Here is a 24,963-nt window from a genome sequence, read left to right as displayed (position 1 = left end):
TCTTCCTTGTTCATCTTTAAACAAAAATTTCGGTGAAAGAGTCTCTTTGGCGTAAATCACCACGCCTCTCTTCTTGACTCTGTCTGATGAGATGAATTCTTGGCCTAATCTTTTATTTATTAACACCTTCCTGTGTACCCTTGTCACATGGGTTTCTTGCAAACAAATTATATCCAAATTCTCTTTCTTTAGGATATGGAAGATCCGTTTGCGTTTTTCTGGGGAATTCGCGCCATTAATGTTCCAACTATACAGCTGCAGAGACATCTTGTATCAATCTGTTGTTACTCTTGTGGGGTGTCCTCTTTTTTGTCCGAGTCCGAAGGTGGTAACTCTTTCCCTAACTCTGGTGGTGGCCAAATAGCTGCTCCTTTCTGTAGGTCTTCTCCGTGCTCGTGTAGGAACTTCTGGCAATCCTCTTTCGTTTTGATTTTTATCTTCTTTCCTTTGTATTTAAATAAGACACCTTGTGGGAACTCCCACCTGTAAAGTATTCCGTTACCTCTCAAAAGTCCAGTTAGGTCAGTGTAGTTGGCTCTTAGATCCAGTAATTGTTTAGGGATATCTTTGTAAATTTGTGCTCTTCTATCCTGGATCACAAGTGCTTTATTGAAGTGTAAATCAAGTAGCTTGTCTCTCTCCTGTTTAGTCCTTAAAATAATCAAACAGTCTCTAGGCCTGTCCTTCCCAACGACTCTTCCCAATCTAAATGCAGTCGTTATTTTGAAATCTGTGTCTTGGTTTATACCCCAGAATTTGGAAAATTCTGCCGTTAAAAAGCCGGTCAAATCCTCTTTCTCAATCTCTGGGATAGAGCGTAATCTCAGGTTATTTTCCCTGTTTCGCAGTTCCACCAAAGACAGGTAGGCCTGCTGGTCTGTAATATGTTTGTGGAGCGGTCTTACCTCTCCTTTCAGTTCCTCCACTCCTTTGGCTGCAGCCTCTGCTTTTCCAATCGCAGCCTCCGCCAATTTTCGATTTTCAGATGTTGCGTCGTTTAAGTTTCCAATATCTTGTGAATGCTTGGCCACCTGTTCCGAAAGTTTGGTAATTGAAGATGTGGCTAAGTCAATTTTTGCAGTTTGATCATCCACTTTTTTGTTCAAAATTGCGAATTGTTGTAACATTTCCTCTAAAAGAGTGTTAGATCCTCCAGATGCCATATCCTCACCTATTGGTTGTTCAGCTTCTTCAGCTGGTGTTGTTGGCGAGGGTGCAGTCTGTAAAACAGCAGGGACTGAAGATCTACGTCCCTGAGAAAACAGGGTTGTTTGTGTCAGTTTGCCTTTCCCTGCCTTCGACGCAGCTCTTGTTTTTACCCTGTCGCTCATTCCACACCTGTCTTTGGATTCAAGGTCAGACTGTCAAAAGTTTCATGAGAAAGGCAGGCGCAAGCGTAAACAATCTAACCACAGAAAGACAAAGCAAAGTTGGTTCTCAGGAAATTGTAAGTCCCAAGTTCCACTAGAGGGAGTAATGTTGCAATTCAGGGAAGAAGAAACAAAATTTCAGACGCCATTAAAGTTCCTTAAGTTAAGTAAATTAACGATGATCCTTGGAAAAGACCTTTTCCCTCTAGCAGAGCTCTCACAGTGTTGCCATAAGTTTCTTAAAAGGTGCAAAGTACAGTTGTTTAATTGTATCCAACAGTAATGCCTCTAAGTGTCCATTTCAAATTTATAAGTGTATCCGCAAAGTAGCCTTTTGTCCCACTGCAAGTCCGGGACTGGGGGTTTTAAAGTCTTTAGAATTTAGAAAAGTCCAGCAGAGGAGAAAGTCCCCAAATAAGGTACAGAAAATAGCAAGGAAATAAAAGTAACTTGCCTGCTTCAGTTTCCGACTTTTCCGAACGTATGATGTCTCACTTTAAAATCTCTCCGCACTGCTTCCAGCTTGTCAAATCTTTGCTTTTGATCACTAGCATCCTCGGGAGACGGACTTCCTTTTTCTCGCCTCCCGCTTTCAGCCAAATTCATAAATTTGTAATCCAATTTTGAGTAAATCTTACTCACGAGTAGTTGGTTTGTAATCCAATGTAAAAGGAAGAAAGGTCGGCGCTCATCCGCAACAGCCGCGCGGCTTCACTCCCGCAGAAAGAGCGATGAATCCACAGCACCGCTTCCCCTCCGCGCTTCCGGAGCCCCTTACGGGGTCCCTTCTTCGTTTTGGGGGTCGCTCTAGGTGCCCGCCGGATCCCACGGCCACGAGCTCACTCTGCTCGTGGTTTTTCTTAGTGGGTCGTCGCTTTGCCGCAGCGAACGACCCTTTTCTGCGGAGCCCCTCTTCGCAGCGCAAAGAGGACCGCCATTGCTTGCTTCGCGCCGCCTCCGGAAGTCTGGCCTCTCTTGCAGACACACAGGACTCTCCCCAAGACTTGCCTCCTCCCCAGGCCCCCCCACCTCCCAGTTCTGTTTCCTGACCGGGATGTGCTTCTCAAGCTGTGAGAATGCTTCTTTCTTGCCTGGATGGAGAGCTGTATGTGCATCGAAACCTCTGGCTTTTGCACGACCGGAATGTTGACCATGGTACAGTGGCATCCATGTGCTCCACCCCATCCTCCTTTTCCTGCCTCTGGCCTTACACACATTTTGCCTCTGGCTCTGCCCTCAAACTTGGGAAAGGTTTCCCTGTCCCTGAAACAGAAGACGTCCCTCTTTACAGCAGGACAAATGACTGCTCTACCTTTGGTTCCTACTGCCAGTGCCTTTCACACCATAAAACTGAACCAAGTAGCTACACACATACACACCCCTTGAGTCCTAGGAACTGCAGTTTACAATTCCCAGCACCCTTAACAAACCAGAGTTCCCAGGATTCTTTGGGGGGAAGTCATGTGCTTTAAACGCATGGCGCTTCTCAGATATTCCAGCCTCTTCTCTTCTCTCATCCTGTGATTCTCTATTCATCTTTTAGAATCCAGAAGCCTTGTCTTGGGTACATACTGTACAACCCATGTCACTTAGTGAATTCCTGAGATCAAGGACACCTCCAGGCTGTTACCCAATTCATTAATTTAATGATGTCATTAGTTCACAAGGGGCGTGAGTCAGGTCAAACTTTTTCCTGCCTCATCACAGCAGAGGTTTAAGGGTAGCAAACGTTCTCTGTTGCTTTTGAAACAGGACCTTGTGTTCCATCAGCAGCCTGGCTATTGGCTATTGTGTGTCAGAAAGACTGTGAACCTGGCAGGTGACATTTGAAAGAAACTGACTCAACATTTCAATGAAACTGACTCACTAAAGGAGAGTGGACGAATTCTGCCTTCCCTGGAGGCTATGAACTGTCTGGAGAGATATTAACTTGGTTGCATCAAAGCAGATTTCCAACACATATGCACAGTTCCCACCCACACCTCTCAGATCAACAAAAACAAAGCCTTTAAGAAATGTCAAGGTTAAACCAGATGGGGAGTTGAGTAAACAAGGTAAAAAAAAAAAAAAAAAAGCCAGAATACTCAGATGCACAGTTTCTTCTATAAAATGGTATAAGCCCTACATCTATCCCTGTTTAAACACGCCACTCGTGATGCCCCTATCATGAGCTAAATCCCTTAAACAACATAGTGCCCAGAGAGAAAATATACCCTAATAACACCGCTGGGAAAAAACCTGCATTATTTCTGTGGGAAAGAACAGAGGGGTTTTATCTGTCTAACCTCAGGTCTTGTACTGTGTTGATCAACCAGATATACACAGGAAAACTCCCTCAGAACTACACAACCAATTAGCGTATGTGGTACCTCAGTAAACCCAGCTGGTTGCTGAGCAACACTTCCTCTTCCACCACCATCTTAGTTGGTTGAGAACAAGACTAGTTCTTAAGTAATAAAAACTGAATGTTCTCTGCCTGTTGCACTTGCAGCACCTGTTTGCTCCTGTTTTGCCATCCAGAACCTTTTGGAATCGAGGAAAATCTCTTGGCAAATGCATATTGTGAGCAGCTGTCTTAAGCATATGCAGTGCTGGGGTGCAAAGATCCACCTGGAGCCCGCCCCCGCCCCCACGGGTTGCCCAGTCCCAGGCGCGCAGGAGGGCGGATGAAATACACTCAGAGTTGCAAAGTGATTTCATGCTCTTTATTCAGCTCATAGTGGTGAGGAGGAATGAATGAATGTCCCCTCACAGTATCTGCTTTATATACATTCTTTACACAATGGGCTGCACATGATTGGCTAATTCCGGAATTCTACTGTAAGCCAATCAGGTTGTGGATTCACTTCTATCTGGAGCAGGATTGGGTGGTTCCTGCCAACCAATCATACTGCTGCATTGTTCTAGGACCAATCAGACTGCTGCATTCTGAATCCTATTGTTCTAGGACCAATCAGACTGCTGCATTTTGGATCCTATTGTTCTAGGACCAATCAGACTGCTGCAGTTTGGATCCTATTCAACTCAGTACATAACAGCGGAGCTGGCCAGCCACCTCAGCATCTCGCTGGCTTGGTTGCCCCCGAACTCACAACGCAGAGCTGCCTGGGCTCTTCCCCAGACTCAACTCTCTGGCCCCAGACTCTCGGCCTGGTGCCCCTGAGAGCCCCGCGCCCGGGTGCCCCGCACCCCTAGCACCTATGGGTAAGACGGCCCTGCAACTGAATTTGCAGCTCTCCCAGAAGATGACACTGGAGTGAGGGGACAAATTGGATTATCTGGTTTAAAGGAGCTCCTCTGTTCTCCAAATTGCTTGTCGCGTCAGAAGCTTGTCATGCACACACACACACACTAACGTGCACACGTGCGCGCACACGCACATGCATGAAACTCCCTCCCTTACTAAATTCCCAGACTCAATGTTCCAGACATGCAGGGTGGTGCTAGATCACATTGTTAAAGTGAACTAGGACTCGAGGAAGCTGTCTCAGTCTTGAGTCAGGGAACATAAGAAGAGCCTTGCTGGATCAGCCCAAGGGCCCATTGAGTCCAGCGCTCCTGGTTGTATCCAACTAAGTTCTACTCAGCAAAGAATCATCAAAATGAATGTTTGCAGGAAACCAGAGGCCTTCCTCCTGGTCATAGTGGACCAATCGGTGTTAAAGAAGGATAGAACTTTTTTTATGTATGCTACAGCAGCAGCAAGAATTCTCATCGCAAAGCACTGGAAGACACAAGATCTATCCACCTTGGAAGATTGGCAGATGCAATTAATGGACTACATGGAAATGGCGGAAATGACTGGCAGAATCCGAGACCAGGGAGAGGAGACGGTGGAGGAAGATTGGAAGAAATTTGAAATTTATTTGCAGAAATATTGTAAAATTTATGAATGTTAAGGACATTGAAATGAATCGCAGGGGTTTTAGCAACAAAGCAAAATGTAAGATTGCATTATAGGATATGAATTTGCTGAATTAATTTTTTTTTAAAAAAAGGGATACAAGAACGGGAGACGTGAGGAAGTCCGGAAAATAAGCTAATTGAAGATGAGAAATTAAGAAAGAGGGAATTTTTGTTTTTTGTTATTATATGTGTTTTTATCTCTTTTTTCTTTTTCTTTTGATGTGTTTAACGTCTGTATTTTTGTATTGTATTGTTTTTTGTGATTTTGTATTTTCTTTGTCTTTTATTTATTATTTTATTTATTATTATTATTTTATTATTAAAAACAAAATGAATGTTCGTAGGTTAGTCAGACCCATTAAGTCCAGTGGGTCATCTCTGGAATAGAAAGAACATTGGATCGAACCCTGTGTTCTCACAGGGGCCAGCCAGATGTCCATGAGAAAGCTGAATTGCAGCGGGTCAGACTAGATGACCCTGGGGGTACCTTTCAACTCTGCAATGGTTCTATAAGCAGCACCTGAATTTAACAGTATTCTCCCTGGATGTGATTCAGGGGCATACTGTGTCTGACAAGGGAGGGAGAACATAGCAATTGTGGCAAGTAGTCATCAATAGCCTTAACCTCTATGAATTTGTCTAAACTTTACCGGGTCAGGTGAATTTGTCCAATCTGCTTAGAGGATTTTAAAAACAAACAAACAAACAAAAACAAGCAATCAAGCAGTATATAAATTTTGTTCAAAAAAGTAAATAAAATCCTCTTTGAAAACCATCAAAATTGGTGCCTCTCGCTACCTCTTGTATGAGTTTCATGCTTTATCTGTGCACTGCGTGAAAAACTTTTCTTTGGTCTGTGCTGAATCTTCCCACATCCAGCTTCACTGAATGGCCCTGAGTGCTAGTAGTACGACATATACAGTGTTATTTTTCTTTTGAAAAAAGGAGGTGCCGGAGCTTACCATTAACGTGGTTAAACTGTTAGAATTCCTGCTCCATGATTGCAGTCATGGGATTTTTGTCTTTCACATGACGGTATATGTTTTGACTCCACAGAGTGGGAAGTGACGGAGACAGGATGTTTGTGTTACTGCGTTCCGTGAAGTGGGACTATTGTCCTTTCTTCTTTTTCTCTTTGCTGTCTAGAGAGAGAGGGAGCCATGTTGCAGTGCTCCATGTATGTTTATATGTAAATAAAGTAGATTAGCCAAAATGCTGAGTTGCTGAGGTCTGTCACGCATGATGCGCAAACTCTGCAGATTCCTAAGTGTGCCGGTGTCGGTTGGCATCGGTCGCTGTGATGTTCAGGCTGAAGAAAGCTTTTGAAGCTCCTGAACGATCGACCAGGAGGGAGAGAACATGCCAGTCGGGCATGTGTCTCTGCCAGGGTCCTACTCGAGTGTAGGCTGAACTCCTGACATTAACAACCCAGGAAAGAAAATACATGCGCAGTATTATGGGACTTGTGAACTCAGCTTCCGGGGAGGTGGCTTGGCTTAAGAGGTAGTGAGTGGTCCAGGGTCATCTGAGGAGTGAAGCTGGGGATTTGAACTCGAACCTCTCCAACCTGAATTCAATGCCCAGGATGCCATTTCTCAGTTTAAGCCAATTCTGTTTTCTTTTTTATAAATTTCATCAAATTCTGATTTGTTTATTTTCACGTTTTGTTTCCCTTGTGTTACAAATCATCCCTCTTCAAGCTTCAGTTATTTTCCATAATTGCTTTCACTCCCATTGATTTTAATTCAAAGCAGGGTGGCGGGGTGGGGATATCAAATAAACCAGCCAAACTAACAATAAACCACAAGTATCTTCAACTGGAAAAGGAGTTCTGATTTAGGAAATCCTTAGAATCAAATAGTCTGAAATGGTCCCCTTAAAACACACACACAGAGAGAGAGAGAGAGAGCTTCGCAATGTCTCTTAAAAGTTTGGGTGTAATCCTTGACGCCTCCCTTTCCATGGAGGCGCAGGTTACAGCAACAGCCAAGGCGACATTTTTCCACCTTTGCCGCATCAAGCAGTTGGTCCCTTACCTTTCCCGCCCCGACCTGGCCACAGTGATCCATGCGACGGTCGCCTCCAGGCTTGACTACTGTAATCCACTCTACGCGGGGCTGCCCTTGAAGCTGTCCCAGAAACTCCAGCGGGTGCAGAATGCTGCAGCGAGGCTCCTCACGGGGTCTCTGCCATGGGAGCATATTTACCCAGTGCTTTTCAAGCTGCACTGGCTCCCAGTGGAGTACAGGGTCAGGTTTAAGGTGCTGGTTTTGACCTTTAAAGTCCTTCACGGCCTAGGACCCTTGTACCTACGGGACCACCTCTCCCGGTATACCCCATGGAGAGCATCATGGTCCATAAATAGCAACACCCTAGAGGTCCCAGGCCCTAAGGAAGTTAGATTAGCTTCAACCAGAGCCAGGGCCTTTTCAACTCTGGCCCCGGCCTGGTGGAATGCTCTGCCTCATGAGACCAGGGCCCGGCAGGATCTGATTTCTTTCTGCAGGGCCTGTAAGACAGAGTTGTTCCGCCTGGCCTTTGGCTTGGAGCCAATTTGATTCCCTTCTCCTCCCCCTCTTTCTTTTTTCCTTTTCCTTTTTCCTTTCTACCCCTGTGATGAGGCTGTATTTTAATATTTTAATGTTTCAATATTTTAATGTTGTATTTTAATCTTGTTTTTAAGTTGTATTCATTCAACTTGTTTTTATTATTACTTGTTAGCTGCCCTGAGGGGAGGGCGGGGTATAAATAAAAATTATTATTATTATTATTATTATTATTATTATTATTATTATTCATGCCCATTATTATTATTGATAACAACAACAAAAGCAGATGGACCAGTGAGGCCTTTCCACAAACAGGGAGTCACCACCATAAAACAACTCTGGAGTGTAGCAGACATCGACCTGGCTTTCAGATTCTGGCTGTGAGCTAGAAAGGCACTCTTTCAACCCTTTCAGTTACTGCTGCATATATAACTGTCCATCCTTGCTGTCTTTGGTGCTCTTTCCCTCTCCAAATATTTGTTGACTGATGCCCCTGAGGCTAAACAGAGGCTTTAAGTCAAGCTTTGCGTATTCAGCTGCTACTTCCTTTGTAAACTGGCAACCACCCCAGTGTTTGAGTTTAATTTTGGCTTTTTTGCAGGGACAGACGGACAGTTGCAAAGAACGGACAAGACTGGGCCACTGAGAAACACAGCTGAGTCTACAGGTCATTCTTGAGCAGGGTGCTGTAGCGCCACCTTGAAAATGCAGGCTATTCTTGGTAGAATCCCAAGATGGTAGGCTGGAGTGGGCTGATGTGGGCTGAAGATGCCATTTTTAAACGTTCCTTTGAGAGAAAGAGAGAGAGGCAAAGTATAGGGAAAAAAATAAAAGCCACTGCAAGTAGCAGGCTAGCACCTCAGGGCAGACGTACTAATCTGCTAGTTTTCTACTTGTAGAAAGTTTGTTTGGTTTTCGGGGGGAAATCCAAAGGAGCTTTTAAAAATGCAATATGCCATTTGAGAAGTCCTACTGTATTCAATGGAGCTTATTCCCAGGTAACTGGCTACAGACTGTGCAGCCTTATGCTGCATCCCCAAGTATTTTTACTTAGAACTAAGTCCCATTGAGTTCACTCGGATTTCCTCTCTGGTATGTTCCTGATGAGGTTGTAACTGGCTCAAGGTGACTGATGTAGATGTGTATATGACGTCAACGTGTGCAGCGAGATCAAGCGCAGAAGCTCCCTGATGTGGAATAAAAAGTTAAAGGACCCCTTTTTAGGTAAAGTCCAGTCGCGAATGACTCTGGGGTTGCAGCGCTCATCTCACTTTACTGGCTGAGGGAGCCGACGTTTGTCCGCAGTTTTCCCGGGTACGTGGCCAGCAAGACTAAGCTGCTTCTGGCGAAACCAGAGCAGCGCACGGAAATGCCGTTTACCTTCCCGCCAGATTGGTACCTATTTATCTACTTGCACTTGATGTGCTTTCGAACTGCTAGGTTGGCAGGAGCTGGGACCGAGCAACGGGAGCTCACCCCGTCGTGGGGATTCAAACCACTGACCTTCCGATCAGCAAGTCCAAGGCTCAATGGTTTACACCACAGTGCCACCCGCATCCCAATGTGGAATAGGATGTCTCTATTTACATCTGAAAAATCTTGGAGGGTGTGAGGTTGTTTTGCCCCTGTCTGCCACTCATAGCACCTGAAGCCCTAAAATATCTGGAGGACCCTCCATCCCTGAAATTAAGCATTAACCAGCACCTTCCCACCCCCATAACTATTAGCCTAGCGAAAGAAGAGTCACCCAACAGCCACAGAAGTATCTTAGCTGTATGAAGCCCCCAAAAGTCCCTAGTGGAACTCATCCAAGATCATGGATGTCCAGTGATGTCCCATGCTCCATGAACATTGTTTCCCGCTTTTCCTCCATTACGTCACTGATTGTATTATATAACTGGGTAACAAGCTACCACAGGCTCATTGAGCATAACGTGTCCCATCCCACAAATTAAGCAGCAATGCCTCTGATTCACGCTGAACAAAGGTGAGCTAATGCCAGGTGTACAGTTATTCCTCTTTTGTCCGAGGGTGACTGTGATCTTCTAAACGTTCTTTTATCTACAGCAGAGGTTCCCCAGGGTTCTGTTAGAGGAGGTACTTACAAATTGTGCCTTTAACAGCAGTTCTGAAATGGGAATTGGACATGATTTTTAAATATTTGGGGTGTGTAATGGTTGTGGGTTACCTATCCTTAATGGAACCCACTTTTCTGCACCACTGAGACTGCAATCCTAAACATACCACCCTGAACAGACATGACTCCCCTTCCTTGCCCACCGTATAATCCTGGGAACTGTAGTTTGTTAAGGGTGCTGAGAGTTCTTAGGAAATAACTGTTTCCCTAATAGAGCTATAATTCTCAGAGTTCCCTGAGCATAGGGATTGACTCCACTCCAGAAATTGTAGCAGATGGAGCCTTAATAAGGAATAAGTCGGAGACAGTATGCCTCTAAATACGAGATGCTGAGAATCACAAGAGTGTTCAGCTCAGGTCCTGCTTTTAAACTTCCTATAAGCATGGAAGTGAGAGTTGGACCATAAAGAAGGCTGATCGCCAAAGAATTGATGCTTTTGAATTATGGTGCTGGAGGAGACTCTTGAGAGTTCCATGGACTGCAAGAAGATCAAACCTATCCATTCTGAAGGAAATCAGCCCTGAGTGCTCACTGGAACGACAGATCCTAAAGCTGAGGCTCCAAGACTTTGGCCACCTCATGAGAAGAGAAGACTCCCTGGAAAAGACCCTGGTTTTGGGAAAGATGGAGGGCACAAGGAGAAGGGGGCGACAGAGGACAAGATGGTTGGACAGTGTTCTCAAAGCTACCAGCATGAGTTTGACCAAACTGCGGGAGGCAGTGGAAGACAGGAGTGCCTGGCGTGCTCTGGTCCATGGGGTCACGAAGAGTCGGACACGACTAAACGACTAAACGACTAAACAACAACAACAAGCATCTGGCTGGCCATTATGAAAACAAGAGGCTGGACAAGAATGGATCTTTGCCCTGATCCAGACCCTCCAAGTGTCCCTATTTTTTAAGGACAGTTCCAGATTTACAGAAACCGTCCCGGTTTCTAAATTGATCCAGGAATGTCTCACCTTTCCTTAGGATGTCTCTATTTTCATCAAAGAAATGTTGGAGGGTATGGAGTTATCTGACCCCCAAGCCATCGGAAGGCAGCCCTGTATAGGGAGGTTTCTTAATGTTTACTGTTTTTATATATGTTGGAAGCTGCCCAGAGTGGCAGGGGCAACCCAATCAGATGGGTGGGGTATAAATAGTAAAATTATTTATTTGTTTAATTTAATTTAATTTAATTATTATTATTATTATTTAAAAGTAAAGGGACCCCTGACCATTAGGTCCAATCATGACTGACTCTGGGGTTGCGGTGCTCATCTCGCTTTATTGACCGAGGGAGCCGGCGTACAGCTTCCGGGGCATGTGGCCAGCATGACTAAGCCGCTTCTGGCGAACCAGAGCAGCGCACGGAAACGCCGTTTACCTTCCCGCCGGAGTGGTACCTATTTATCTACTTGCACTCTGATGTGCTTTCAAACTGCTAGGTTGGCAGGAGCAGGGACCGAGCAACGGGAGCTCACCCCGTCACGGGAATTTGAACCGCCCACCTTCCGATCGGCAAGTCCTAGACTCTGTGGTTTAACTCACAGCGCCACCTGCGTCCCTTCTATTATTATTATTTAGGACGTCCCTATTTTCCTCAAAGAAATGTTGGAGGGTGTGCTGAACCATCACTGCTCGTCCTGGTGTTTTTATGGTCAACAATTGTTTTTTATTAGTAGTAGTGGTGTTAAGAAATAATGGTCAACCATTGTTAGTTGGGTCCAAGCTAAGTTGCAGCACAATCCCTTTATTGTCTACTCAGAAGCAAATCCCACTGATTTCCGTGAGTCTTACTCCCAGGTAAGTCTGCATAGGATTGCAGTGTTAGTCACACTTGAAATAGATGGCCCATAAGCTAATAATGATTAACTTTTCACATTCATTTCAGTGGGAGTTAAGTGCAACTAATTGAAGCTGGATGCCTTGCTCACAGGTTCTCTTAGCAGCTGAATGCTAATTGCCTGATAATGAACTAGCAGTTCTTCTGTGGCACATACTTGGGGAATTACTGTTGTGGCTAGAGGGCCCAAAGAGGGCCTGGGAGGCGAGTTCAAATCCCCACTCAGTCAGAAATCTCACCGGGTAACCTGGGGCCAGTCACTGTCTTTCAGCAGTACCTACAACACAGTTGTGAGGATGAAATTGGGAGGAGAGAGATCTGGATAGACAAAAAGGTGGGATCTAAATGTAGGAGGAAGAAGAGGACTTGTTGTCTGCCTGTACAGTCCTGACCTGCCACTCTATTAAACGATGCCAAGGGTGATTGTGGGTTGTTTGCACACGCACGCACACACACTATAATTTTGTATTGATTTGTGTACCGTGTCCAACATTAGTCACGCTCCTGGTAGGTCCATTGAAATTTATGCACATGACTAAGTTAGCTCCATTAATTTCAATGGATATACTCTAAGAACTTAAGATACAATACCCTGTTACGTCCTGTCCTGTGACCAGAAGTGAGTTTGTAGTTATTCTGGATAGTTTATTCACACACACACACAAACAAAAAAATACAAAACACAATGTAAAATTCCTACACACACACACACATTTTCTGTATTCTTCCTCGTTAACTGCTTGGATAAGTTTTATTTGATTAATATATAACTTTGTATATTATTAGTAGTATTAATAATATTGTTCTGTATAGTATACAGTGGTACCTCGGGTTAAGTACTTAATTCGTTCCGGAGTTCCATTCTTAACCTGAAACTGTTCTTAACCTGAGGTACTACTTTAGCTAATGGGGCCTCCCGCTGCTGCCGCGCCACCCGAGGTGATATTTCTGGGTTAGCAGAGTCTGTAACCTGAAGCTTATGTAACCCGAGGTACCACTGTATATACAAAGAATACATAAAATTATAGATGATTGGAGAGATAGATATGAACTCATAGAATCATAGAGCTGGAAGGGACTGTGAGGGTCAGCTAGTCCAACTCCCTGCAATGAAGGAATATTTTGCCCAACATGGGGCTTGAACCCACAAACCTGAGATTAAGAGTCTCACACCACACACACACACACACACACACACACACACACACACACACACACACACACTTTGTATCATTTTTGTATTCTTTGCTCTATATGTGTTTGCTGTATATGTGTGTGTATGCATATATATATATATATATATATATATATATATATATATATATATATATAATATCAAGCAGTATATAAATTAGGATATTCAAATTAATGACAACGATATACAAATATCTATACTTCTCAGTCAATCGAAGCAGGGATCAACACAGAATGCACAAACTGATACAGAATTCAACATACAGTGGTACCTCAGGTTAAATACGGTACTTAATTCGTTCTGGAGGTCCGTTCTTAACCTGAAACTGTTCTTAACCTGAAGCACCACTTTAGCTAATGGGGCCTCCTGCTGCCGTTGTGCCGCCACCGCGCGATTTCTGTTCTCATCCTGAAGCAAAGTTCTTAACTCGAGGTACTATTTCTGGGTTAGCGGAGTCCGTAACCTGAAGCGTCTGTAACCTGAAACATCTGTAACCCGAGGTATCACTGTATATGTATAGTATACATATACTGTACATATGTATATATGTATAGCACTATCCGAAACATTAAAAAAACTTAAAACACAGTTAGTCACTGGATGGTACATTACAGTGATTGTAGTGATGATCATAACCCTTCAGGTTGAAGGGAGGAATACAAAGAGTGGCATTCAGTGTTAGCCCTACTCAGGAGTAGTCACATTAAAAACAACAGCCCATTAATGTCACTCAGCAGCTTCATTCTGAGTAAAACATAATTGGCCACGACCGTCATAGTCAATGAATAAACTATCTCTAAATTTGGTTGGGCATCCATAAATGTATCCTAATCACTAGCTTAGGGACAATTCTTCCCACTGTAATTCTTTTCACAGTCAAGAGTAGGAAACATTTGGTGACCTATTACACACCTGTCCTCCGCTGAAAAGGAAAAATAAATAAATAAATAGCCCCATCGCAAATCAGTGAGAGATGATCTCTTCCGCCTCTGTCCAAACAGTTCTAGCAAAGTCCTCTCTGAGGCACAAACAGCTGGAAGTTACACAATGTAGACACAATGGGCTAGAGCATTCAGATGCCCCAGGTGACTGTGGCTTTTTTCTTTTTTATGGCTATGTAAATCATACTGTCAAAAACCAGAAGAGGCAGGGAGAACCCTCAGAGGCTCCTGAAACTTCCCATTTTTTTATTGCCTGCCTAGAACTGCTGCAAAGGGAGGTGTCTGTGAGGGGGGGGGTAAGCATCTAGCAATCCTATATATATACCTCGGGTTACAGACGCTTCAGGTTGCACTTTTTCTGGTAGCGCACCGCCAAAACCCGGAAGTACCGAAACAGGTTACTTCCGGGTTTCGGTGGTCGTGCATGCACAGAAGCGAAAAATCGCACTTTGCGCATGCATGGAAGCGCCAAATCGCAACCCGCGCATGCGCAGATGCGCCGCTACGGGTTGTGAACACTGCGGGTTACGAACGTGCATTCTGCACGGATCACGTTTGCAACCCGAGCGTCCGCTGCATTATTAGACGTCCCTATTTTCATTGGAGAAATGTTGGAGGCTATCCTATACATGGGCAGTGGGCGGTATTCATTTTAGTGGCTGTGTGCTTGTTAATAAAAGTCAGTGTCCGCAAGATCACATCTATAGCCCATCTAATGCAGCAGACTTCCCCGCCATCCCACATATGTAGCCATCTAGATTTCTCCGGGAAGCACACCATTTTGTTAATTTTTTATTAATTTCTTCCTCAAGGTGGCGTGTACATGGTTCCCCGCTCCCGGTTTTATCCTCACAAGAACCCTTCGAAGTAGATTTGCAGGAAGAGGCGGCAGCTGGTCACCTAGTGAGCTTTGTGGCTGAGTGGAGATTTGAACGCTGGCCTCCCAGGTCATAGTCCGACACTCTTAACCATTACACCAGACTGGGAGGCATGCATACAACAGTTCCCTCTGGATACTGGTTTTCCTGTACTGGTGTATACTCCCCACACCTGAATCTTTCATCATTCAGCTTCATTGGATACCCCCAGGTGTCTTGTGAGAGAAGATGAGCCTCTATCCCAATTCTCCACTCCACAACATGCATGCTTTTTCAAGAATATTCCTTATTTGCCTCCCCCTACTACACAAAAGGGACGCGGGTGGCGCTGTGGGTTAAACCACAGAGCCTAAGACTTGCCGATCAGAAGGTCGGCGGTTCGAATCCCCGCGACGGGGTGATCTCCCATTGCTCGGACCCTGCTCCTGCCAACCTAGCAATTCGAAAGCACATCAAAGTGCAAGTAGATAAATAGGTACCACTCCGGCAGGAAGGTAAACGGTGTTTCCGTGCGCTGCTCTGGTTCACCAGAAGCAGCTTAATCATGATGGCCACATGACTCGGAAGCTGTACGCTGGCTCCCTCAGCCAGTAAAGCAAGATGAGTGCCGCAACCCCAGAGTCGGCCACGACTGGACCTAATGGTCAGGGGTCCCTTTACCTTTACTGCACAAACTAAAAAAACAAGAACTATCAGAATCCAAAGAATTCTAACATTTTCTCACAGAGGAGTTGCCCTTGATCTTAAGCATATCTGGCGCCATGGTGCAAAGCTCCCTCCAGCGCCCACCACCCATTTCCCAGAGTTTTTTTAGGGAGGATGGTGCTGCCAGTGGGGCTGGAGGAGGCAGGCAGCGGCTGGAGGGCGGCTCCTCTAGCGGGGAAGAGGCAGAGGCTGGACGTGACACCTCCCGGCTCAGCTAGCCGCAGTGGCGTAGCGTGAGGGGTGCAGGGGGGGCCGGCCGCACCGGGCGCAACATCTGGGGGTTAGGGGGCGCAAATCCACGGGTTAGGGGGCGCAAATCCACGGGTTAGGGGGCGCAAATTACTTGCCTTGCCCCGGGTGCTGACAACCCACGCTACGCCACTGGCTGGCCGCTTTGTGCCACGGTGGTCATGGCAGACGGAAGCTCCAGGCGCGGCGTTGTTTCGGCATAGCATGGCGGAGGCAGGCAAGGGTGGTGAGCTGATGCCGGGAGGCGTCACGTCCAGCCTCCGCCTCTTTCCTGGCGTCCTCCAGAACTTGGCGCCCCGGCGCCCCACGCCACTAGCCTCTATAGGTAAAGTGCCCCTGCCCTTGATCACTTGGGTAGCTCTTTTCTGCATCTTTCCCCAGCTCTGCAGTAGCCTTTTTGCGGTGGGGGCAACTGGAATTATATACAGTGGTACCTCGGGTTACAGACGCTTCAGGTTACAGACTCCGCTAACCCAGAAATAGTACCTCAGGTTAAGAACGTTGCTTCAGGATGAGAACAGAAATCATGCTTCAATGGTGCGGCGGCAGCAGGAGGCCCCATTAGCTAAAGTGGTACCTCAAGTTAAGAACAGTTTCAGGTTAAGAACAGACCTCCAGAACAAAATAAGTTCTTAACCCGAGGTACCACTGTACAGTATTCTAAGAGCAGTCAAACCACAGATTTTCATAATTTTTATTTTCAATCCCTTTTCCTAACAACCCCCCAAATGGAACCCCACATTTCCACACACCCCCACAGTTGCTGCAGGTATGCTTGACATTTTCATCATGACAACCACGGACAGGGAGTCCCTACAGAGGGTGGCGAATACAGCACATGACATCATGGGCTGTCCTCGGAGTTCGCTAGATGACATCACAGGAAACCGCTGCCTCCTCAGGAGAGTGAGGGAAATTCTTAAGGACGACTCACACCCTGGCCAGCACTTCTTTAATCTCCTACCTTCGGGCAGGAGATACAGAAGTATAGTCAGCAGCACCAACAGGTTAAAGAACAGTTTTTATCCGTAGGCTATTGGGCTGCTGAATGGGGAAAAAGTGGTGTAATTGACTCCTGACAAGCACACAGAGTGCGAACAAGACTGAGTGAATGGGGGGGGGGGCTCATTTAGTTTCACTGCACACAGGTGGTGTAGTGACAATAAAGGTTTATTTATTTATTTATATCCGCCACTACAAGATCTCTTTGCTGGCCAGTCACTACCAGTTCAAACCCCTTTAGGATTATTTTCTATTTTATTTTTGCCCCAACGTGCATCCTTGTACACTTGCTTGCACTAAATCACATTTGCCCCTTTAAACGCCCACTCACCCAGTTTGGAGAGCTGCTTTCAGAGTTCCTTGCAATCCCTCTTTTGTTCTTCCCACCTCAAACAGTTGGGTGTCACTGGCAAATCCGGCCTGCTCACCCCTAAGTTCAGCTCGCTTGCAAACAAGTTAAAAAGCACAGGTCCCAATAGCGAACCTCTGGAGTCCCCATTGATTCTTCCAGTATGGCCATTCATTCCTATTGTTTCCTGCTCTTTTTTTGCAAGACACACTAAGTCCTGTGCTCTTAGGGACACTTCTGGTTGTCTCATACCTAGAAAGCATCAGTCCAAGTGGCTCTACACTTGCAGGGCTGGATTTAAGTTTGATGAGGCCCTAAGCTACTGAAAGTAATGGGGCCCTTTATATGTCCAGCTGTCCTTTGTCAACAACAAATTGTCACTGTTTTTTTGTGTTGAATATATGCTATATGGTAATTTATGGACCTAATAGGTATCTAAAGCCATTTGCACATAACAAAATACGTATTTTTTCGAAGTAATTGTTGAACTGAAATCCAGAACGGATTAAGTTTGAGAACCAAGGTATCACTGTATATAGAAACGAACAAACCAGTGATATTTTAGGGAGCAGGCTAGCAGGCAGGGCCCATTACTTACATCATAGGAGCCTACACAACACAGAATACTGTTGCTGTATGGAGGTTTTATTTTATTTGTTTTTTATCTTATATTTAGGAAATGTACATTCAGGTTTTTTCCCCTTTAACTTTTTTTTGGGGGGGCATGAGAGTGGGGCCCTAAACTATAGCTTGTTTAGACATTTTAAATTTCCCACCCTGGAGTTCAAGACCACCCCCAGAAACATCATACATACACCACACAACAGAAATCTGAGTGTGTTGTTCATCTCCTGCCAGGCAGGTTACCTGTTTAATGGTCACTTGATTGGATTGCCTGGGGAGCCTGGCCAGTCTTTTGTAATGATAAATACTTAGTCCCTGAGCCAGATCACAGGCTCACACCCTATTCATATCTTAAATGTGCCCTTAAGACAGGATTTGTGAGGAAAGAGACAATGGGGAGGTTTCCCACTTTGACCTTGCAGAGAAATATTTGAGGTCAATTTGTTCAGGACTTTTTTCTGTGGGGTTTCAGACATGTGGCTTATATATTTATGTACGTGTTTGCTTGGTACATTTATGAACATCTATTACATATCTAAGACCTTAAAATTATTATAACAGCTTCAGCAATAAATAAAATAAAATACATAATTTCAAACATATTGTTACAAGCTACACCAATCTTTGCAAGATTCCAAAGGGTCTTGACACTAAACCAGGATTTGTGTTTCCTTTGGAAAAATAAGGCACAGTGCAGCAGAGACTGTAGTGTCTTTAAGATGCATGGTTTTATTTACATATACAGTGGTACCTCGAGTTACAGATGCTTCAGGTTACTGACTCCGCTAACCCAGAAATAGTACCTCAGGTTATTAACTTTGCTTCAGGATGAGAACAGAAATTGCACGGTGGCGGCTGGAGGCTCCATTAGCTAAAGTGGTGCTTCAGGTTAAGAACAGTTTCAGGTTAAGTATAGACCTCCCGAACGAATTAAGTTCTTAACCCGAGGTACCACTGTACATACACCTGAGCCTTGATAGGGGGAGTGCAGAATATTTCACCTCAAGAGCAGAAGCCGGCCATGCTCTGGGTATAGCCTCTCTCATTCAGCCTGCATGCAGTTCTGACTCACCTTTCTTTTTAGTCTTGCCAAAAACCTTCTGAAAATGACACTTTTTCCTGTGGTGACATCATACCCCCTGCAACCTCCCAGGGGAAGGATAGTATTTGCCTTGTCAATCGCCCTTAATGGCCCAGAACTCTGCTCTCTTTGTTTCTTAATGTCACCTGTATCGGCTGATTTCCTGAACACGGAAAACCAGTATAGTCTGTATTTTTACACTGCTAATTTCAGTATCTGGCACCTTTCCTTAATACTCCAAATATTAGCTAAATTCTAACTTTTACTACATTTAAGAGTTTGGGGGAATCTGCCCCACCTCACAAACTAATAGCCTCACTTTCTGAAAGACACATCTGCTTCCGGATTTACTATTAACAAAAATACTTCTCCTATAGAAAAATAGCAGAATGTTAATAAAGACATTTCGTAAAGCACAACTACACATTTCTCCCAACCCAGCATGGTGCTGATTCCTTTTACTATTTCTATCTATTTCCTTAGGGATCTTCCAGCCTCTTCCTTCCTTCTGGTCACATACTCCAGACACATCTGCATTTCAAAGACAACTTTTACACACAATGATTATCTGAGCAATTTTAATAAAATTAACCAGTTCTGACCATGAGAAACATGTAAAAAGTACAATTTAGCAGCATTACAATACCACTGCTAACTTGCAGGAAAAGCAAAGAGCCCCCATAGACCAAACCCCTCACCCACTCCTCCAGGCAGCTGCCTGAGTGGTCCATTGGCTTGGGGTTTCCACAGAGTTTTTTGTTTAAGTAGTTTAACACAGAATTCCTCTTTCATTGGCTCTTCACACTGTTCACAGTGGAAGCAAATTAAGAAGCAGGCTGCGCCCAGTCCCTGTTGGAGGGAAACTTCTTCCAAACAGATTGATCCAGACCACCCCCCGCCCCTGTCCTTGGAGGCCAGAAATTTCTCTCTCTGCCTACTCCCAACTTCTCTGAACCCTTCAGGGGGCCCAACCAAGGCCAGATTTAGGTTTGATGAGGCCCTAAGCTACTGTAGGTAATGGGTCCCCTTTATATGTCCAGCTATGGGTGGCGCTGTGGGTAAAACCTCAGCACCTAGGACTTGCCGATCGCATAGTCGGCGGTTCGAATCCCCGCGGCGGGGTGCGCTCCCGTTGTTCGGTCCCAGCGCCTGCCAACCTAGCAGTTCGAAAGCACCCCTGGGTGCAAGTAGATAAATAGGGACCGCTTACTGGCGGGAAGGTAAATGGCGTTTCCGTGTGCTGCGCTGGCTCGCCAGATGCAGCTTGTCACGCTGGCCACGTGACCCGGAAGTGTCTGCAGACAGCGCTGGCTCCCGGCCTATAGAGTGAGATGAGTGCACAACCCTAGAGTCTGTCAAGACTGGCTTGTACGGGCAGGGGTACCTTTACCTTTTTATATGTCCAGCTGTCCTTTGTCAACAACAAATTCTCACTGTTTTTTGTGTTGAATATATGCTATATGGTAATTTATGGACCCCATAGATCCATACACAACACAAAACACTGTGCTGTTGTTGCTGTTTAGTCGTGTCTGACTCTTCGTGACCCCATGGATTAGAGCACGCCAGGCACTCCTGTCTTCCACGGCCTCCCGCAGTTTGGTCAAACTCATGCTGGTAGCTTCGAGAACACTGTCCAACCATCTCGCCCTCTGTCGTCCGCTTCTCCTTGTGCCCTCCATCTTTCCCAACATCAGGGTCTTTTCCAGGGAGTCTTCTCTTCTCATGAGGTGGCCAAAGTATTGGAGCCTCAGCTTCAGGATCTGTCCTTCCAGTGAGCACTCAGGGCCGATTTCCTTCAGAATGGATAGGTTTGATCTTCTTGCAGTCCATGGGCCTCTCAAGAGTCTCCTCCAGCACCATAATTCAAAAACTGTTGCTGTGTGTAGGTTTTATTTGTTTTTTATCTTATTTTTTCGGAAATGTACACACAGTGTTTTCTTTTCCTTTACATTTTTTGGGGGACCCCCAAAAGAGAGGGGCCCTAAGCTATAGCTTGTTTAGCTTATATGTAAATCCAGCACTGGGCCCAACCAAGGCAGGTAACTCTCCCAAGGACTCTTGCCCCCTTCCGATCCCGGGAGGAGGTGGCTGCACCCAGCACTGGGGCCATTCTCCACCCCACAAGGCCATATTGGGGCAAAATCACTGGCGGTTTTTATTTCAGCCAGCTCTGCAGGCACAAAAGACTTGCTATGCTCCTGGGTGCTCCCTCCCATTAGGGAAAGTGCCAACATGCTCCCAGGCACACCAGCACACTTTCCTCTCCCACCACACATTCAGCAGAAGCTTTGGTTCCCTTTTTCCTGGCACCCCCGCAGGCACCGATCCAGCAGTCTTCCGCTGCTCTTCCTTGCACGCTCGCATGCACCTCCAACTCCCTGAGTGCAGGCAGCCTGTCCTTCTCCAATGTGTGGTCTTGCCCCCATCGCCTTCAGTTGCAGACTGCTTCTCTTCGCAGGGATTCACTTTTCTCCCCTTCTCACACACTGCTTTCAGCAGCTTTATTTCCTGGAAGCTACATGCAGCCCTTTTTGTTAATAAATTAAACCACATCACAGGCCAACATCATCAATCACAATATCATTCGAATGGTGAAACCCATCAACTTTGGGGGGACTGGCCCCCTCAAATATTTTATGGGGGGGGCAAAGGGTCCTCTGCCCCTAGGAGCTGTCTCCTATAATGGGGTTATAGTCAATCGCGTTCTACTCAAGGGTTGTTGTTGATTAGTCGTGTCTGACTCTTTGTGACCCCATGGACCAGAGCACGCCAGGCACTCCTGTCTTCCACTGCCTCCCACAGTTTGCTCAATCTCATGTTAGTAGCTTCGAGAACACTGTCCAACCATCTCGTCCTCTGTCGTCCCCTTCTCCTAGTGCCCTCCATCTTTCCCAGCATCAGGGTCTTTTCCAGGGAGTCTTCTCTTCTCATGAGGTGGTCAAAGTAGTGGAGCCTCAGCTTCACGATCTGTCCTTCCAGTGAGCACTCAGGACTGATTTCCTTAAGGATGGATAGGTTTGATCTTCTTGCAGTCCATGGGACTCTCAAGAGTCTCCTCCAGCACCACAATTCAAAAGCATCAATACTTCAGCAATCAGCCTTCAGCTCTCACTTCTATACATCACTACTGGGAAAATCATGGCTTTAACTATACGGACCTTTGCTGGCAAGGTGATGTCTCTGCTTTTTAAGATGCTGTCTAGGTTTGTCATTGCTTTTCTCCCAAGAAGCAGGCGTCTTTTAATTTCGTGACTGCTGTCACCATCTGCAGTGATCATGGAGCCCAAGTAAAATCTCTCACTGCCTCCATTTCTCCCCCTTCTATTTGCCAGGAGGTGATGGGACCAGTGGCCATGATCTTAGTTTTTTTGATGTTGAGTTTCGGACCATATTTTGTGCTCTCCTCTTTCACCTCAGGGGTAGACCCTTCGAAACCCATGCGCCTAAATTGCCACCGGCCATCCATTTCTTCTGCAAGCCCCGCCCCTCTTTCTTTCCTGCTGACCTTGCGAACTTCAAGAGGCAGGGAATACCACCGATCGTTTTCTCATCGCCACACAAAGCGTGGGTTAAAACAACAATCTCCTTGGGCTGGGGAGGGGGGGAGGGACTTGGGACACCCTCCCTCTTCCAGCTACAGCATGTGCTGTCTCAGGTGATGCTCGAAGCTGAGCGATCCCTGACTCGTTGCAGAATGCCCAACTGCAACCACTTGCGCGCGCGCGTGTGCCTGCGCGCTTCGCTCTGCGTGACTCACGAGATCTTTGCTGTGCCTTTAAAAGCCGCCCGGCTTATCCCTCCTTTTTGCCTTTAGGTGGCTGCTGCTGCTGCTGCTGCTGCTGTCTCCATTTATTTAGTCTCTCTCTCTCTCTCCGGTCGCAACGGCGCCTGCGCTCCCAGGGAAATAAATAAATAAGGCGGAGAGGCAGAGCTGAGCTCTCCTGCGCCCTGAGCCTCGCAGGTCTTTTGTCTGAAGCTGGAAACAGCAGCGGCTGCTCCGCGGATCCTCTCCTCCGCCAGCCAAGCCAGAAGGGAGCCTCGGCTTGGACCCCCCCACACACTTAATTCTCCTCCTTCTCCTGCGAGAGACAACAAAAAAGGGATTTCCCCCCTCCGCAAGAATCCCAGAAGAAGAAGAAAGAAAGAAGGAAGGGCATCCCCGGCGCGCATCTGGGCAGCTGTTTGTAGAAACAAAAAACTGGTTGGAAGAGGAAGGGGGGGCAGAGAGGGGGTGAAAAAAACACAACAACAACTCTTAAGGTGGACTTGGTCTTAAGGTGGATGGTGGTCTTTTTGCTGGGTCTTTCTTTTTAAGGTGGATTTGACGTCAAGGTTGGAGAGGCTGGTGTGTTTTTTTGGTGTGGATTTACGCGTCTTGCATCAGCTTGCGTTTTTGAGCTCCGGATGGCCGGAGATGGGTCGGTCTTCGTAGCCGGGTGGCCCAACTGGACGAGCTCTTTCTAGTGCTGGGGCTCATTCACAAGGTCTTTATTTTGGAGACTTGATACCTATTCTATCTGCACATTATATACGTGTTTTAAATATTGGTTTTAATTCTCTCCCCCCACCCCACTTTCCTGGCTGCAATAAAAATGGGGAAAGTTTGGTAGCCGGGACTCGAACTCCCTCCCCTCCCGTCCCTTCGTAACAATGACTAAATCCCGGCCTTTTTACAGAAAAAGACAGCCGATGGCCGAAGAAGAGGTGGGAGTCCAAAGCCAGAAATTTAACTGCCGAGAGCTGGACAGGAGAGAAGTTTTGCTTTTTCAAGTTTCTAGTTCCTCTTGATTGTACTTGAAAGAGAGGGCTTCGGTGTCTTTCAAAACTTTATTATTATTTTTATTGTGTGTGCTTAGGGTCCCACCCCTGCTTTAACAAAGAGGGTTTGGGGGAGGCCTTCGACTCGCCTTCCCACCCCCCACCCCCTTTTCAACTATACATATATTGTTGCTGTTGCTACCAAGCTCCTTCTCGCCATTCACACTTGAGGCCCAAACGTGGAAAGGCATGGAGACGGTTGGGAAATTTGAGTTCAGCAGGAAGGATTTGATCGGGCATGGAGCTTTCGCCGTCGTTTTCAAAGGGAGGCACAAAGAGGTAAATACAATGTTTATTCTTCTTTCCAAACTTTTTTTTAGTGGCTCTACTCATCTGTACTTGGGAGATAAGTAGCAGTTTAACACACACACACACACACACAGCCCTCTCCCCCTCTCGGGGGTTTTATATTAAAACTATTTTGTTCCTTTTTGTAATATGTATGCCACACACACCTTCCCTACTGCTCTCTTAGGCAATACACGTATCTACTTTTGGAAGAGCCTAAATAAACACACAGCTGAACTAGATCACTTTGCTTGCTCGTCCTGTGGATCCAGGCAACACTCTGTTGTAATAAACAGGACTCTTGGCCATGCAAATCGGGTCAGGATGAGACCAGTTCTAAACTAGTCAACTCAGAAGACAGACTCACTTGACTTCAAGGGATGCACTTCCAAGAAAAGGAGCTTAGAAACTCCCAAGTTGTTGCTGTTGCTGTTGTTATTTTATTATTATAACAATTTGGATCTATTGCTACTATGCTGCAAGTTAACTTTCGCAGGGAGTTGATCAGCTTTAGGTTCGATGCAATTTATTCTCAACATGCCAAGAAGAAATCCGAGACTTTGGATAGGCAAAATGAAAACAGGCCTTATCGGCTTGGCAACCCTGCCTATCTAAAGCGGCCACAAGCTAACAAACACATTGCAGTACTGGAGGAACTATAAATACTCGGCTATGTGGCTCTGCAGCTTTGTATTTAAGGCACACTAGCCTGGTAGTCCATAGGCGACAGAATAACTGCATTCAGGCTGGAATCCAAACAGGGTGGCAGAGGAGGGAAGGTCGGCTTTCTTTACCAGGCCATTGTACTGTCTTGTTGAACAAGGGGGTGAAAGTTCCTGGGAAGCTGGACTGACTTCTGTAGCATGGCTGCTGTCTGGCTTCCTTATCCCTAAAGATTAGCCCATGTCTCCAAAGTGTCCTTGGCATTGTTAAATATGTCTCCTACATCACTTAATGATTAAACAAAAGAAACACACAGTCCATTGGTGGGCACCTTTTTTCACATCATCCGTAAAGCTGGGGATAAACTTCTACAATC

The 24,963-nt window shown here is 45.9% G+C and overlaps 1 protein-coding gene across 1 annotated transcript in view; it reads left to right on the top strand.

The window, feature by feature from the left end:
• The first annotated feature begins 22,583 nt into the window (after positions 1-22,583).
• ULK1 (unc-51 like autophagy activating kinase 1) overlaps positions 22,584-24,963 on the top strand; it is a 118,569-nt gene continuing 116,189 nt past the window's right edge. The window contains exon 1 of the mRNA XM_082204119.1: positions 22,584-23,915. Coding sequence (XP_082060245.1) covers positions 23,826-23,915 — 90 coding nt within the window. The 5' untranslated portion in view covers positions 22,584-23,825. The remainder of the gene's footprint in view (positions 23,916-24,963) is intronic.

This window comes from Podarcis vaucheri (genome assembly GCF_965113315.1).
Source record: "Podarcis vaucheri genome assembly, chromosome: 16".
In the NCBI taxonomy this organism is placed as follows: Eukaryota; Metazoa; Chordata; class Lepidosauria; order Squamata; family Lacertidae; genus Podarcis; species Podarcis vaucheri.
This window is presented reverse-complemented; position numbering and strand designations above follow the sequence as displayed.